Source organism: Tubulanus polymorphus, chromosome 4 (assembly GCF_964204645.1).
Source record: "Tubulanus polymorphus chromosome 4, tnTubPoly1.2, whole genome shotgun sequence".
NCBI lineage: Eukaryota > Metazoa > Nemertea > Palaeonemertea > Tubulaniformes > Tubulanidae > Tubulanus > Tubulanus polymorphus.
In genome coordinates this window covers 2,504,249-2,519,877 of record NC_134028.1, presented here as the reverse complement: position 1 = coordinate 2,519,877, position 15,629 = coordinate 2,504,249, and the positions used below count along the sequence as shown (strand labels likewise).

Genomic DNA, 15,629 nt, shown 5'->3' with positions numbered 1-15,629 from the left:
ATGTATATTTTTTTCATAAATGGAAAAGCGTTTTTAATTTGTATATGACGAAATATCTTTATAGCTTCTAGTTCTAGCCTTGGACATGCTCAACAAATGCCCGTCCAACAACGCAAGATAGCGGCGGAAAAACGCAGGAAACAACAGCAACAACGCAAGATAGCGGCGGAAAACAGCAGGAAACAACAGCAACAACGCAAGATAGCGGCGGAAAACAGGAAGAAACAAGTGCAACAACGCAAGATAGCGGCGGAAAAACGCAGGAAACAACTAGAACAACAAAACAAGATAGAGGCGGAAAACAGCAGGAAACAACAAGAGCGACAACGCAAGATAGCGGCGGAAAAACGCAGGAAACAACAGCAACAACGCAAGATAGCGGCGGAAAACAGCAGGAAACAACAAGAGCGACAACGCAAGATAGCGGCGGAAAAACGCAGGAAACAACAGCAACAACGCAAGATAGCAGCGGAAAACAGCAGGAAACAACAAGAGCGACAACGCAAGATAGCGGCGGAAAAACGCAGGAAACAACAGCAACAACGCAAGATAGCGGCGGAAAAACGCAGGAAACAACAGCAAGAACAACACAAGATAGCGGCGGAAAAACGCAGGAAACAACAGCAACAACAACGCAAGATAGCGGCGGAAAAACGCAGGAAACAACAGCAACAACGCAAGATAGCGGCTGAAAACAGCAGGAAACAACAAGAGCGACAACGCAAGATAGCGGCGGAAAAACGCAGGAAACAACAGCAACAACGCAAGATAGCGGCGGAAAACAGCAGGAAACAACAAGAGCGACAACGCAAGATAGCGGCGGAAAAACGCAGGAAACAACAGCAACAACGCAAGATAGCGGCGGAAAACAGCAGGAAACAACAAGAGCGACAACGCAAGATAGCGGCGGAAAAACGCAGGAAACAACAGCAACAACGCAAGATAGCGGCGGAAAAACGCAGGAAACAACAGCAAGAACAACACAAGATAGCGGCGGAAAAACGCAGGAAACAACAGCAACAACAACGCAAGATAGCGGCGGAAAAACGCAGGAAACAACAGCAACAACGCAAGATAGCGGCTGAAAACAGCAGGAAACAACAAGAGCGACAACGCAAGATAGCGGCGGAAAAACGCAGGAAACAACTAGAACAACAACACAAGATAGAGGCGGAAAACAGCAGGAAACAACAAGAACAACAACGCAAGATAGCGGCGGAAAACAGCAGGAAACAACTAGAACAACAACGCAAGATAGCGGCGGAAAACAGCAGGAAACAACTAGAACAACAACGCAAGATAGCGGCGGAAAACAGCAGGAAACAACAGCAACAACGCAAGATAGCGGCGGAAAACAGCAGGAAACAAAAGCAGTCCTATGCAGTCAACAATGGTGTGTATCTATAGTCACATGTCTATAATTTTCTCATCATTTGTTGTTATTCGTTGTATCTTTATTTCAATTAAAACTTATTCAGAAATCTGTGTATGCGAGGTATACGGTGATCCACACTACAAACAAATGGATGGTGCGAAGTTCAATTACCAGGGCCAGTGCCGCTATACAGTGAGTCGGTACTATGACCCTACCAATAGATGTTCGTTTGATGTTGACGTTTCAAATATCAAAAGTGAAAAAAATCCGAGGGTTTCTTTCGCAAGAAATGTTTTCGTCAAGATCCATGGTCATGAAATAGCTGTTAAAAGAAGAGGGAAAAACACAATCATTCAGGTATTGAATTTATTAAACGCAGTAATGTTCACATTTCAAATGCCAAATCATATTCATGTTATACAAAATGAAAATATTTACAAGGAATAATGATACATTTGGAAGGTTGATGGGCAAGAAATTGATTCAGCAGTTTTTGAACCCAAAGGTTGGGATTTAAAAGTACAGCGAATAGGTCGAGAAGTTAACTTGAAATTCGAGAGCTGTCAGCTTTTCGTAGAGCATAACGGTAAAAGCATCGTCAAAATCTACGTGAAGCGACCCACAATAGGCAATTTACGAGGTATCTGTGGTGACTGTGAAGGGCCTAAAGATGTGCTGGATTTAATTCTGGCGAATGGAACCCGTATTGCCAAAGGAGGAACTAAAGCTCGCAATCAAGTTGGGGATAGTTACTTGGTGTTAGACAGCGACACAACCAATAAGCCGGAGTAAGTTATGATATAATTGTACTGAACTCTTTTTGCAGCGGCCTAGCAGCGATGAAGTCTGTAAACTGAAAAAAATATATTCTTCATGTTCTGTAAAAGTAGGAATTCATGCTGACTTAGTAGTTGGGTGTTCGTATTTCATTCGTTCTTTTTTTCTCAATAGATGTTTGCTTCCAGTCCCAACGTTGCCAACACCGTCGGTTCCCGAGATAGAAATGAAAGAATACAAGTCGAAAAATAGCTGTGGAGTTATCATAGATGACGAGGGACCGTTCAAACAGTGTCTGATCGAATTGGGAAAACTGGGCAGTAATGATGCCAATTTGAAATACGATTCATGCGTGTTTGACATTGAAAATACGTTAACGGACACAAGAGAAAATCGAAGAAAAGAAGTGTGCGAAGATATATCAGTTTTTGCGGGAGACTGTGTACGTTTCGGCGTTGATATAGGAGACTGGAGGAATGTAACCGGATGTGGTAAGCCTATTCAACACATACATATTTATAGATATGACGATTAGAACCTCGACTTCTTTGTTAAAGACTGGCGTTAACGCTATCGTTTTCAGAAATTACATGCGAAAAAAATGAAGAATACAGTACATCGATTTCTTCGTGTCCAGCCACGTGTGAAGATCCAACAGCTCCTATGAATTGCATGCTACCAAATAAAGAGGGATGCGAATGTAAAAGCGGTTACTTACGCAGTAACGATAACACTTGCGTGATTGAAACAAGCTCCGCGTGTCAATTTGAATGTACGTCAGGCCGGGTGGTCGGTTCTTCGAAAAAGACTTGTTTTCCACTGCGAGCTCTATATAATCAATTGTATAATGCTAATCTTATGGTTGGTACTTTTTTAGATGATAAAATGTGTAAGTGTGAAATGTATGGTGATCCTAAACTCATATCATTTGACAAAATGTCTTACGATAATGATACGATGGAAGTAGGAACTTATTTGATGGCAATGTCGGCCGGAGGTGCCGCATCCGACAGTAGTTGTAAATTCGCAGTAGAAGTCGGCGTAGACTTCTGGCATAATCTAATCGGCAGTAGAATGATTCACGCGGTAAATGTCACATTGCGACTAAGAAACCACACGATCGACCTCCGCCCAGGCACTCTGCAGGTATTATAGAAAGGAAAACATGGAGTTTGTATAAATAGATACAAAGTTCATCAGTTTAGTTCAATACTTTTAGAAACCTGGAGTTACCTGGCCATAAGCCGTGATGATCTCCCTTCGGCATTCCCTTCGGAGTTTTATTTGAATTTCTTTTGAATTGCTGTATTTTTCTAGATCAACGGATCAAATAAAGGTTTCCCTTACGAATCGTCGGTGGTCCAGGTATCTTCGAATAGCTTAGGTGCTTTATACGTCAACGTTGTCGGCTGTCATATGCGCTTGGTGTTTGATCGGTCTATGGTACTGGTATTTGCGCGGCGAGATTTGTACAGCGGAACCCTCAGTGGGATGTGTGGTAACTGCAACTCAAAAGCTACCGACGAAGACCCAAATATGCTAAATTACTTGATAAGAAATTAGATAGTATTCGCCTTTAAAATCTTATTAAGATCTATTCTCTCGAAGTGACATCACCGTAATCGTCAGTGTACTTTCGTGCAATTTTTCTCAAATAAAAGATACGCTGCCTGTCCTAAGAAAGAAAATTTATCTTTGTTTTTTTAAAGGAGATATTAGACCTATAGGGCAAGTAGGCTACGGCTCAAATGAATATTATTCCCTGCGCCAGCAAATATATGTGCAACGGACACATTACCAGTATCTTGACACCAAGAAGTTGAAACGTCCGGTTCTGAGGCCGGTGCCACGACCTGTTCAGTACCTTGACCGGCAACTCCGTAACACTGTTTTTTCAAGGTCGCAGAGCGCTTAGGCGAGGCAATAAATTGAATTTATAGATTAAATTTATGTTTATCACTGTGAGTATTCCATAGTATGGTCATCCATTTCCTTTAATTCGAAGAAGTAAACAAGCTCGGTCTCTTTTTTTATGAATTAATCTTCCTGTTAGAGGAATATAGCCTTTGTAAATTGTAATTTATACCGCGGGAAGTGTTGCACACTAGGCGGCGCTACTGTTGTTTATTGTCGCTAGGTTACGTACAACAACCTTTCATGACAGTTACAGCGTTCTGCTAGCTAAGCTATCGGTTGTGATCGGATTTGGTTCACAGAAAAAATAGCGTAAGTTGTTGATTTTTAAACCTTTGCGGGAATGAATTTCCTATGTCTTGGCTCTTTTTGGTCACCTTTTTGTGGAGTTTTAATTTTTTTAAGAACTGTTTGTTTACTTCTTCGCTTCGCCAACAACAAACACACACGTCACGTACAACATTGCCAACAACAAACAGTGTAACATAACTGTGTTGTTGTTTTTATGTTTAATTGTCTTCTTTATAATTTTATTTTACCTGGTTCAACAATAAAAAATGACATTTAATTTTTTTAGATTTCTACAAATAAATCATGATTGAGTCAGACTTCCTGTGATCAGTGTGGATCCTGGACTGGAGAAGGCATAGGCCTAGATTATTATCATAGATTCTTAAAGGCCTAATGCTTCTATTCAGCTTTTCAGGCTGTTGATTAATTATTTGATCGATTTCTTAAATTCTAGACTTGGAAAGTGATATGGCTGCCGTAGTGCAACAGGTGCCTTCTTTTTTGCGCAATGGATCTCATTTCCACCCTAACTCTACAAATGTGACACAATTGGAAGATTTGATTCGTACAAAATGTCAAACCAACCGAATTCAGGTCAAACAGTATTTCCACGACTATGACAAGTTGAGATCGGGCTACGTTACAAGTAAGTCATCACTCGGACACACATATCTTTAAACATTGGCGTGGTGCACCAGCTTATTGTAAATAACAGAACTGTATTTTCATACTCTCAAACACAAATATTATCATTCAAGCCACCAAGTTATCATTATTACCACCAAGTTATTGACAACGTTAGATCAATCTTGATTGAACATAGATAATCTGGCAGATCCTCACTGGTCGTAGTAGTTTTGTTGCCACAACAATGTAAAAACAAGCTAATCTGAATTCAATTATCTGTTTAGAAACGCAGTTCTTTCGAACATTGCACCAAAACTTGGGCATCAAAATGACTCCGGAGGAAGAGCGGGATTTCGCTGAAAAGTATGACACGCACAGAAATGGACGATTGAACTATCAAGATTTCTGTGGGAATATTGATAAATGCTTTAATGCCAATGATTTGAAAAATGATCCAGCAACACAGAAAGTGGAGCCTAGAGAATTGTAAGTAGAGCTAGTTTAAACAACTGAGTTTAGAAAACTGCATTGTAGTTTGATGACAATTCATTTAGAATGTATTCAACAAGTCCTTGAAATTCAAGTTTACTAACCAATTGTTTGAAGTTTCAACATACTGCTGTAGGACTTGTATCTCCACGTTGATAATTTTACGGCTATTTCATACTTGCAGCTTGGGAACTGAACGTTCCGTCTTGCCATTACCGCGTGCAGATGAGGCACAAATTGAAAAGCTGCTGTTGAAAATGCAAGCGCATTACGATTATCACGGGATCATTTTGTGCACGTCTTACCAAGATTTTGACAAACATCATATTGGTGTCGTAACTGAAAGTCAGGTAACTAGGCATTATACATGTACTACATCTATTCTAACAAAAATAATATAGGGCCTTCATGAATTACTTGTTGAATATAGATATCATATCTGAAAGACAGGTTAATAGTAAAATCTTGTCTTGGGGTTAGACACATTTGGTCTGTGGTAAGCAAAGTCCGAGTTTAGGATATAAGAAATTCAGAAAAATGATTCAATTTTTGTCCTAGTTAGTAAAAAGTCTGAGCTAGCCATGTCCGAGTAATGCGAGGTTTTCTGTAAAATACCTGTTTCGATAGATATTAATATAAGCATTACGAATTTGTTTTTATTAGTTTTACCGAAATTTCCCCGGACCGCCGGATGTCACTGAGACCGAAATGCAATTACTAGTCGATAAATATCGCGATCCCGATCGTCCAGGATTGCTGAACTATTTGAATTTGAATCACGACCTCGTCGCGTTAGCAGAACGCCAGAACAGGAAACCTTTACAAATGCCACAAGCTACGAACATATCTGCGTACTTACCGAGTACAGTAAGTAATTGATTCCATTTGATGAATGAAAAACGAAAATGAATGAAAATGAAAAACTTTTCAATAAAAATCTATTTTAAAAACTATACCAGACACTGTGAAAAGTCAATCTCATATCTTTTCGTCTGAAAATAATTTTGACGAATAATCTTATTCTTTTTTTGATTGACAGAATGTAGATTTAACAAACTGTGTATAATATTTCTTCTGTAGCCGTTAGCTGATAAACCTTTACAAGCAATTTTAGACAAGATTCGAATCGCCGTGTTTAAATGTCGAGTTCGCACAACCGAATTTTTCCGAGATCACGATAAACTGAGAAGTGGACTGATCACTGAAAATCAGTTCGTTTGCGGTTTATCAGCAGCTGCTGGTAAGGAAGCTCATCTGAACCGGCATGAAATACAGAAAGTGTGCGAATTTTACAAGAATCCCGATGGCCGTGTGCGTTACAAAGAGTTCTGCGATTATATGGAAAATGGTTAGTAAAATTGAAGCATTTCACAAAATCCTGTGAAACCAACGCTTAGGTCTATATTTGAAAAAAATGTTACATTTTATTGACATTCTGATTCATTTGGTTGTAGCTTTTAATGTTCCTAATCTCGAGAAAAATCCAACCACCGAAGTAGTAAGACCACCTCGCGGAGCTTTAGGAAGGGTAAGATCAAATTCTGTTTTGTATCGATTACGAAACCTTTTCTTCAATTGCTTCGATGTAAAAAGAATACGATATTTTATTTGTAACAATACGATATTGTTTGTTCTTTTAGACGCTGAACCAACTGCCGGAAGATGATGAAAAACGCGTATTGAAAGTGCTCGCCGAACTGACTGACCAAGTCAAAAAACGAAGACCTATGATGTACGAATATTTTAAAGATTTCGATCGGGTACGCCAGTTTGATTAATGTCGACATTCTTTCAAACGCCTCCGACCTTATTTCCTAAATCAGTGTTTCATTACTTACAGGGTAAAGGACATTCGCGTAAAGTGACGCAGTCGCAGTTCGAACGAGTATTACATTTCTTGAGTTTAAGCGTCGGGCCTGAAGACTTCAAATTACTGTGTAAAATGTTCGCCGAGCCAGTTTCAGGAGATGTTAATTATCCGGCCTTTGTTCAAGCTATTGATCCTAGTACGTAGAATAGTGTTTGATGAAGCCAAACATTGTGAAGATGATCTTCGTACGTATAAATGTAACCATTGATATTTTTATAGATTTCGTCGGATTTGTTGTCGATAGTTCGGATAACAGGGCGAAGACCGCCGCCGTGTCTGGATCGAGAACGAAACCGATGGATATGTCGTCTTCGCAACGCGCGCAAACAGCCGGAAACGAACGCGTTTTGCTCGAAACGGTCGGAGATAACGTAACAATCGATGAACTAATGGCTCGTATCAGGCACCACGTTCTTGTCAATCGACTTCGGGTAAGTTCGGTCACAAAAAACTATAAATATAGATTTATTCGATATAAAAGGATCAAACTTGAAATAAGTCTTGTTGTCGGTTTAACTGAATGAAAATGATTGAAAAAATTTATTAATTGTTTTTTAAATTTACCCAAGCTCATTTTTAGCGCAGGTTGACTAATTTACCATTTTTCTGAGCTGAAGTATTCACGATGTCATTTGTAATTTTTCAGGTGTCAGAATTCTTCGAAGATTTTGATCAGCTTCGCAGCGGTTTGATCAGCATAACTCGCTTCAGACGTGGCCTCTCTCTTCTCGGACTCGACAAACTCGGTCACCACGATCTTACCAGAAAACAATTCGATCTGCTCTGTAAACATTACAACTGCCCCTCGAAACCAGATCAAGTTTACTGGAATAAGTTTCTCGTTGATGTTGAAAGTGGTGCGTATTTTTCAAATTCCCGAATTGAATTCAATCGGACCACATTTTCGATGGCAGCAGTGCCATACCTAATTACTTGGGAGATTATGGAAAATCTCAAATTTCTTGATGGTTTGACATTCTTCATTACAGTTTTTACGCAGCCTAACTTAGAGAAGAACCCGTGTCATGTTGTGCCGGCACAAGAGATATTTCGCGTGCCGAAACCAGGGACGGTCGACTGGCGAAATGCGTCGGCAGATCATAAAGATTTATTCGATCAAACAATGCATCGTTTGAAACAGCGCGCCGCTGAAAGACGAGTTCTCGCTAAACCGGTGTTCCAAGATTTTGATAAGTAAGAAAGAAATTCGATGAATTTCGATTAAAAAAATGTTGATTTTCTAAAGGAAAATCGTATCACCTCATCATTTCGTATTACTGTTATGTATTTTGCGTTGGAATCTATTATTAGGCACAACAATGGCTATGTCACTCGTCAACAATTCTGCCAATGTTTGACTATGTTAGAGCTTCACACTAACGCCGCCGAGATGGCCGCATTGGAGGCGAAGTTCTGCAACGATACCGGTTTTAACTATCTTCGTTTCCTGAACGAACTGGAACCAAAAGAACCCCCGAAGCTAATGTACGTCGAACGATTGAAGGACATACGCTCGGCAAACATGAAAGGCAAACTACCCGAACATTCCCCTGCTACTGATGTCGAGGGTGTACTCTGCAAGATTAAAACGAAGGTACTTTCTACTTATACATGTATTTCTGAAGCAATTCTTTCCTGCCAAACCTTTTCATCCATTGTCGCGCTATTCCTATAATTAATGTGCTTATTTCGTTAGGTTTTCAAAGAGAGAGTAAGAGTGTTGGAATTCATGAAAGATTTCGATAAACTGAATTCGGGGCGAGTGTTGAAGACGTCGTTTAGGAGAGCTTTAGATTTGTGTAGATTTGAATTGACAGAGTCTGAATGCGCTCTTCTTGAAGATCGGTAAGTGAAATGATATATCAGTGATGTTAATCTTTTGAGACACCTTTAGATATCATACCGCTACAAATTGAGTACTTTATAAAGTATTGATCAAAACAATGCCAACTTGATGATAACAGTTCATTATTGACAATGGCGTACGAGTTACCACAATTTTAGAGCTTTGCATGATTGACTATAACTATCAAAGTACCTTATAGGTTAACTCGTTTATTTGAAGTACGAGCTTTCTCTACTAATGTAGCAGCTTCATCGGGTGAATGAGTTATTCACCTGATGAAGCAACTGATACACTAGTAAACTAGTTAACCTATAAAGTACTATCCGTCCTTTATTTATGCTACACCAGGTTAACACCGCTCCTACACAAATCTTCAAATCTATTATTCAGTTTATCTATTGAATTCACTGAAGTTAGAAATTATTGAAAATATCTCTCATCTGATTTCCACAGATTTGAATCGCCGAATCATATGGATTATGTCGACTACCGGGCTTTCTCCGACGAAATTGAATCTATATTCACGATGAAAGATTTAGAGAAGTCGCCGTTAAGCCAACCAGTTCAATTTAAACCACCCGTCGAGTGGGAACAGAATTCACTGCCGCAAGGAGCCGATGAAATGTTCCAAAAGTGCATGGAACGACTCGCCGAGAAGGTCAGTATTGAAACGTGTGTACACACAGGGTGGCCACTCACCTGGGAAACCTAGAAAACTTCGGGAATCACAAAAATCTAGAGAAAATCTGGGAATTTTGACAAATTCTCCCGGAAACTTGGGGAAAGTGGGCCACCCTGATAAAGTATTGTTCATTGCGCATTATTCGGATTTACTTTTTGTATGAAAAAGAAAATGCTGACCTACATATTCAAATCTAGAATATCGTTTCTTTCATTAGGTGGGCAAACAACGGATGCAATTATTCCCGCTGTTTGAAGATTACGACCGCGTACACAACGGCACCGTATCGAGGTCACAATTCCACCGCGTTCTCAGCGAACTCGAGCTAGGAGGCCTCGTTAGCCAGCAGGAGTTCGGCCTTTTGTACCAGAAATTCGACCAGAAAGTCGGCGGAAAAGACGACGTCAATTATATCGCGTTTTGTCAGTTGATTTATGAGTATGCCGAAAAAATGAAAGCCCACTCACTTACTAAATAGACTTTAAAACCAGCCGTACCCATGACTATTTTCCTTTGTTGCGTTCGTTTAAATATTGTTAGTTGTACATATATATTATTGAAGTATTACTTGTAATTGTAAGTATTTTTCTCTGTCGATGTTAATTGGAATGTTTCAGTTAGGTTTACATGTAGACACTATTATGATCAGAGTACCGACAAATTTAATCTTACTAAGTTTGTAATATGCTTTTACAAGAGTTCCAAAAATGTATTATTTTCACTGCATATCGATGTACGGTTAATGTATTGTCAAACGTATAAACAGCAGCAGCTCCGTCCATTGACAATTTTGTGATAGGCCTACTACATTATTGGGATTTTTTTTTAGATTATATCGATTTTTTCATATGTCAAGCGCATCATCACATTTCCTATGGATGGATTTTCCATTTAGATGAAAGATATATCTTATATATATAGTCAAGATTTCTTTGACAATCAAACAGTCGGTACTTTCGAAAAATTGTAAGCCCATTAGAATCGAAGCTGTAGTATTATGGTTTGTATGGCCATCTTGCTACTCTTGTGTGAAATTTGAGAGTTTTGTACTTATTCTTGATGAACAGTGCACCACAAAATTAAATCGCTCCACAAATTCATGCACTTGTACATTATAGGTTTGTTTGGTAGATATTTTTGGAGCTGAAACACTTTATAATGGTAATATATGTCCGTCCATTAAATAAACTGCTGATTGACATGTGATAAGTAACCAAGGATTTATCAAACTGTTAAGATATATTTTACACTAGTGAACAATGGAATTTTATGAGAAAAAATAAAAGTATTTATGGTTATTTGAAGCAATCTTCAACAAAGTATTTCAATCATTGGTTTTTCATATCATTGGTTGGTTTATTCAACTCTAATCCAGCCGCTATGGAAGTGTCGCGACGAAAATTATTGTGGATTCGAACCTACATGGCGGTATTCACAGCAGGATTTGAGTAATGTGAAATGGTTGGAGACGTTTATCCGGTTACGGAGAGTGAATTCTGCGCGTGATGAAGTGATTGTTTGTGGAGGTGACCACGTGTGACTTGAAAATCAAAATATCCCCGATTTTTCAATGTCTGTCATTTGATTGCACAGCCACAGGGCTATTTATGTGTGTATGGCTTGCCCTTGAGAAGAAGGGGTAGGTCTGAATTTAGATTGTTCGTTTCGATTCCAATTTCTTAGATTAGAGCATGCACGTCGTCGGAACAAGAAGACTGGGGGCGGCGGTAGGGTCTTCGTGTTCGAATCGTTCGAGAATGGACCCAGGCCTCGCGGCTACTTTTACCTGCTTACTACGCCTTTGCTTCTACGTAAGCAGGCCCGTCTGAGCGAGAGGCAGATTACTAATTGCCTCCTGCTCCGACGATCCTGCTTAATGTAGAAAGAAAACCTAATTTTAGTGTGGTAGTAGGCCTACTCTCTTATTAAAGTATATTCAGCATTATCATTCAACAAAATTATGCACCCACCCGTTGCTCATGGATGATTTGGCCTTCGATATTAGTAATTTTATTTTTATCATATGTTATCATCCAAGATTTAAGTATATTACATTATAAGAACCCACAGAGTTTGTACATGCATAAGATGAGTGACACTGAATAGTAATTACATATGAAAATATTGATAATATATAGTAAGAATTTGCATTTATTGTTATAGCATACTGATGTCGGGTTGGCCTTGATGTCTTGGGTTTACCCAGCCTGCTGAGGGAATTAACATATGATAGATATCGTCCCGGTTATGTTGTTGATGTAAAAAACTGGATCACTATATTTTGCGATGATGGCAAAGTCTGATGGAAACAAAACGTTAAGCTGTCATTTTCCTGATGAATGTGAGTTTTGCTTAAATATTTATTCCTCAAAACTGCTATCATTTATCAAGTTATCATGTTTAGCGAACCATGATTTCTTATGCCTTTATTATGATTTATCTGTAATTTCAGTTGGCATTCGTATCGAGAATTTGCCATCAGAATCTAAAACGGCTCTCAATGTGCTTTCGATTTGTAAATCAAAGTTTCTGACGGTACCAAAATCCGATTTCAGTTGGCATGAAACATCGGTTATAGGTTTGGACAATCAACAACTTATCGATGACTTCAAAGTCAAACTGTGGGAAATGCATACGCAGGTAAATCTATATGAAGTCACAAAAATTTTCCAATGCAATTTGTGTCCCATTAACCCTTTCAGTGCATGTACACCCAGTGGTGACGGACTTTGCTAGTACACCACATCATGGTGTATGGATGTTATTAGTAATTAGTTTCTATCACTATTGAAAGATAGCAGCACCTGATGACAAACAGTGAAATATTGTAACTAACAATATGCGCAGACAATATAGCGTTATGGCCGCTATAACGGGCTGGTGGAATTTCAAATCATGTCCAGTACTTTCAAGTATTGATTTATAGTTGGCACTGAAAGGGTTAAACATCCTCATTAAAATTCATGTTCTTCTAAATTATCTTATGATTGGTTTCAGGGTTGTAGCGAAGAATCGTTGGATATCGATTACGCATTCCGATGTATCGGTATTGAGGAAATCGAGTCAATCGCCCGATCAGGTCTCGCAGCGAAAACTAGCAGCAACAATCATCATCATAGTCTCGGTGATAAGAAATTTGGAATAGTTTTAATGCAGAATTTCGATACGTGTTTGCACATGGCGCAAATGTACAAACAAGAGCCTCCTATTTATGTGCTGATCTGTAAGGTAAGGTCTGACATTGGTTACGCGGTAAAAATCCCGCTATCACAAAAAAATCCTGTATCAATCGACTTAAATTTGAAATATTTCAAATTAAATGTCTATTATTTCTGATAATCTTTCACATCGCACTGTGAAATATACTTAAAGTTGAAAAGAGTTTACAATTCATAAATATTTGGGTTCAAATTTAACAAATAGAAAGTTCATTAATTCTATTTATTCTAACAATTCATTTGATTCTAAGAATTAATTCAAGAATTAATTGCAACGAAAAAGTTTATTGCACAGTTCAAATATATTGCAGATGAATAGAATTGGAGAAATATCTTGCTTTGAAATGTTCTCAAAAATGGGGACTTGTTACCTCCAATTGTACTCTGAAGATTTGGGGATTTTTTCTGACATTCCCGACTGCAGCTGAACAGTTAGTGATATGTGATCAGAAACAGCTACGCATCTCCCTGCGGCCCCAGCCCTAGTTTCAAACTTGCCAATTCTTTGATGGTTAATTTTAATTTCAGGTATTGTTTGGACATCGTATGCGTGTTAAACCGTCTTTCGGAAGATACAACTCTCCATTCCCAACTATTGGATATGATTGTCATGTGAGCTACATTAGTTCTCAACGAAATGCTACTTGTAATGAACATGTCGTCAGTGGAGCGGTAATAAACGTTTTATCTGTTGCTGTTATAGGCTAAATCATTATTAACATGAGAACCCGCTTAACTCTTTCAGTGCATCTTCGTTATTATCCCCATCCCTTTTCGGGTAATTATTTGTTATCAGCACTGAAAGGGTTAATGCAGATGATTGTTCTTCATGCATTTATGTGTTACAAGAGGACTGTAAATAATATCTGAATAGATCGAAATCTGGAATTATCTCATCCAAATTACCGGGTATGCTTGATTTTTTGTTTTTTAGGTTTATCTATATGACTACGACCAAGGTGTTAAGCTAGTTGAAAGACCTCGCCAGGTTTTGCCGTATGCTATAGTGAAGGTTACATCGGAATGTCTTCAGCAATTCAAAGTTCATGTCTTCATCACTGAGGGAAGTTTGCTTTATCATCACGAAAAAAAACTTCCACGACATGGCCGCTGGAAAAGGTCGTCTTCAAAGAAAAGTAAAAACTACAAAACCAAGAGGCAACGATGTGATAGTATTGAAAGTTCCAGTTTCACGGACAGTGTAGGAAATACAGACACATCAGTATCGACAAAAATTTCGAAGAAAATTCCAAACGTTCGAGAAGTAAAAAGATGTATTGATAAAAGTGCTGGCAAGAAATCAGAGAAAGCTTCAAAAAAAGAAGTGAGTGAAAAAGTAAATGTACCAGTAGATCTGAAAAGTAACTACATTTCGAGAATTCAAGAAGAAAATGAAAAGGTACTATGTGGACTTGTACAGGCGCAGGAGATTGCGCGTGACCTCGAAAAGTCCATAATTATTGATGATTGGAAAATGGATATGAGCTTTGAATCTGTGATTGATGATGTCAAAGAGTCGATTGAACTCATCCAAGAACTGGATCCTCCGAGTAGGAAATTCACTTCACTTTCCGAACGATTTTCTTACTATAAAATGTTTAGTAAGCGAGAGTTTACACCGAGTAGATACCGGTACTCCTTTATGCCTGTTGATGTGTATAACGAGACTTTCAATTTATATCAAGAAGTTTCAGCCAACGCATCACAAGATGGCATCGAAGTAAAATTCGAAAATAACCACGCCTTGAAATCTATGCGCTTGAAAACGTTGAAAAATTTATGTATCGAAAAGCTCGATGTGTTGAATGAGGATGGACAAGTCAAACCTGAAGTTCTTGATAAATATGCGCATGTCAATATCTCTCAAGTATTTGATTCCCAATTTGAGGGGAATAGGAACGTAAATAGTTGTGCTAGAACTGATTGCAAGAAAAGCCAATCATGGTGTAAAGGTGGTGTCATATCTGTGAAAAAACTAGTTGCTTATTTCAATGATCCAAATTCATTAGTCAGAAATGTCCAGTTAGATCAAAACCTTTTATCAAATATGCCGCAACAACACACAAAATCCCAATGTGACACACCTCCTGGTAAGCATATCCTTTTAGCTGCATCACCAATAAGTGATTATTCTCAGAAGAATGACGGAAATGTTACAAAGAAATGCCCTGATAATTGTGATAATCACTTTCAATTAAATGACGTTGATAGGAATAATAATGAGTTTACTGAAGTAGAAGAGGATCGTGATGTGGAAATCAACGACGAAAGCAATTTTATTACTTTGGATGAAACAGGATTTTTTGAGAATGAGGAGATGGACATTAATTCAGATGATGAAAATTTATACTGCAGTATCGAGACGGAAAAGATCAAGTATGATTCAGATGATGAGACAATTTTATACTCCAGTGCCGAGACAGAAGATTTACATGATGATCGACTTTCATGCTGCAGCGTCGTAACTGAAAAGATTGATTATCATTCAGATGTAGATACAGTTCCATATTATAATGTTGATAAAGATATAGAATCTGTTA

The 15,629-nt window shown here is 38.5% G+C and overlaps 3 protein-coding genes across 3 annotated transcripts; all 3 read left to right on the top strand.

Annotated features, from left to right (window-relative positions):
* The first annotated feature begins 3,048 nt into the window (after window positions 1-3,048).
* Window positions 3,049-3,758, top strand: LOC141904750 (uncharacterized). Its single transcript, XM_074793404.1, has 2 exons — window positions 3,049-3,298; window positions 3,470-3,758. The coding sequence occupies exons 1-2, from the start codon at window positions 3,053-3,055 to the stop codon at window positions 3,713-3,715; spliced, it is 492 nt and encodes a 163-aa protein (XP_074649505.1). The 5' UTR covers window positions 3,049-3,052; the 3' UTR covers window positions 3,716-3,758.
* Window positions 3,759-4,295: 537 nt separating this feature from the next.
* Window positions 4,296-11,150, top strand: LOC141903328 (uncharacterized). Its single transcript, XM_074791433.1, has 16 exons — window positions 4,296-4,378; window positions 4,812-5,003; window positions 5,269-5,470; window positions 5,658-5,823; window positions 6,137-6,340; window positions 6,554-6,821; window positions 6,928-7,001; window positions 7,114-7,233; window positions 7,314-7,479; window positions 7,563-7,774; window positions 7,990-8,200; window positions 8,333-8,537; window positions 8,655-8,937; window positions 9,040-9,188; window positions 9,643-9,847; window positions 10,089-11,150. The coding sequence occupies exons 2-16, from the start codon at window positions 4,826-4,828 to the stop codon at window positions 10,347-10,349; spliced, it is 2,904 nt and encodes a 967-aa protein (XP_074647534.1). The 5' UTR covers window positions 4,296-4,378; window positions 4,812-4,825; the 3' UTR covers window positions 10,350-11,150.
* Window positions 11,151-12,044: 894 nt separating this feature from the next.
* On the top strand, window positions 12,045-13,575 carry LOC141903364 (uncharacterized). Its single transcript, XM_074791473.1, has 4 exons — window positions 12,045-12,212; window positions 12,324-12,511; window positions 12,869-13,099; window positions 13,480-13,575. Exons 1-4 carry the CDS (start codon window positions 12,158-12,160, stop codon window positions 13,573-13,575), a joined length of 570 nt encoding a protein of 189 aa, XP_074647574.1. The 5' UTR covers window positions 12,045-12,157.
* Window positions 13,576-15,629: the final 2,054 nt, after the last annotated feature.

Bases quoted from the DNA above. Each gene is read 5' to 3' on its own strand.
- LOC141904750 (XM_074793404.1), top strand. From the start codon at position 3,053: ATGTATGGTGATCCTAAACTCATATCATTTGACAAAATGTCTTACGAT. The intron at 3,299-3,469 runs GTATTATAGAAA...GTATTTTTCTAG, and splicing joins TCCGCCCAGGCACTCTGCAG to ATCAACGGATCAAATAAAGG.
- LOC141903328 (XM_074791433.1), top strand. From the start codon at position 4,826: ATGGCTGCCGTAGTGCAACAGGTGCCTTCTTTTTTGCGCAATGGATCT. The intron at 7,234-7,313 runs GTACGCCAGTTT...CATTACTTACAG, and splicing joins ATTTTAAAGATTTCGATCGG to GGTAAAGGACATTCGCGTAA. The intron at 7,480-7,562 runs GTACGTAGAATA...ATATTTTTATAG, and splicing joins TGTTCAAGCTATTGATCCTA to ATTTCGTCGGATTTGTTGTC.
- LOC141903364 (XM_074791473.1), top strand. From the start codon at position 12,158: ATGATGGCAAAGTCTGATGGAAACAAAACGTTAAGCTGTCATTTTCCT. The intron at 12,512-12,868 runs GTAAATCTATAT...GATTGGTTTCAG, and splicing joins TGTGGGAAATGCATACGCAG to GGTTGTAGCGAAGAATCGTT. The intron at 13,100-13,479 runs GTAAGGTCTGAC...TGTACTCTGAAG, and splicing joins TTTATGTGCTGATCTGTAAG to ATTTGGGGATTTTTTCTGAC.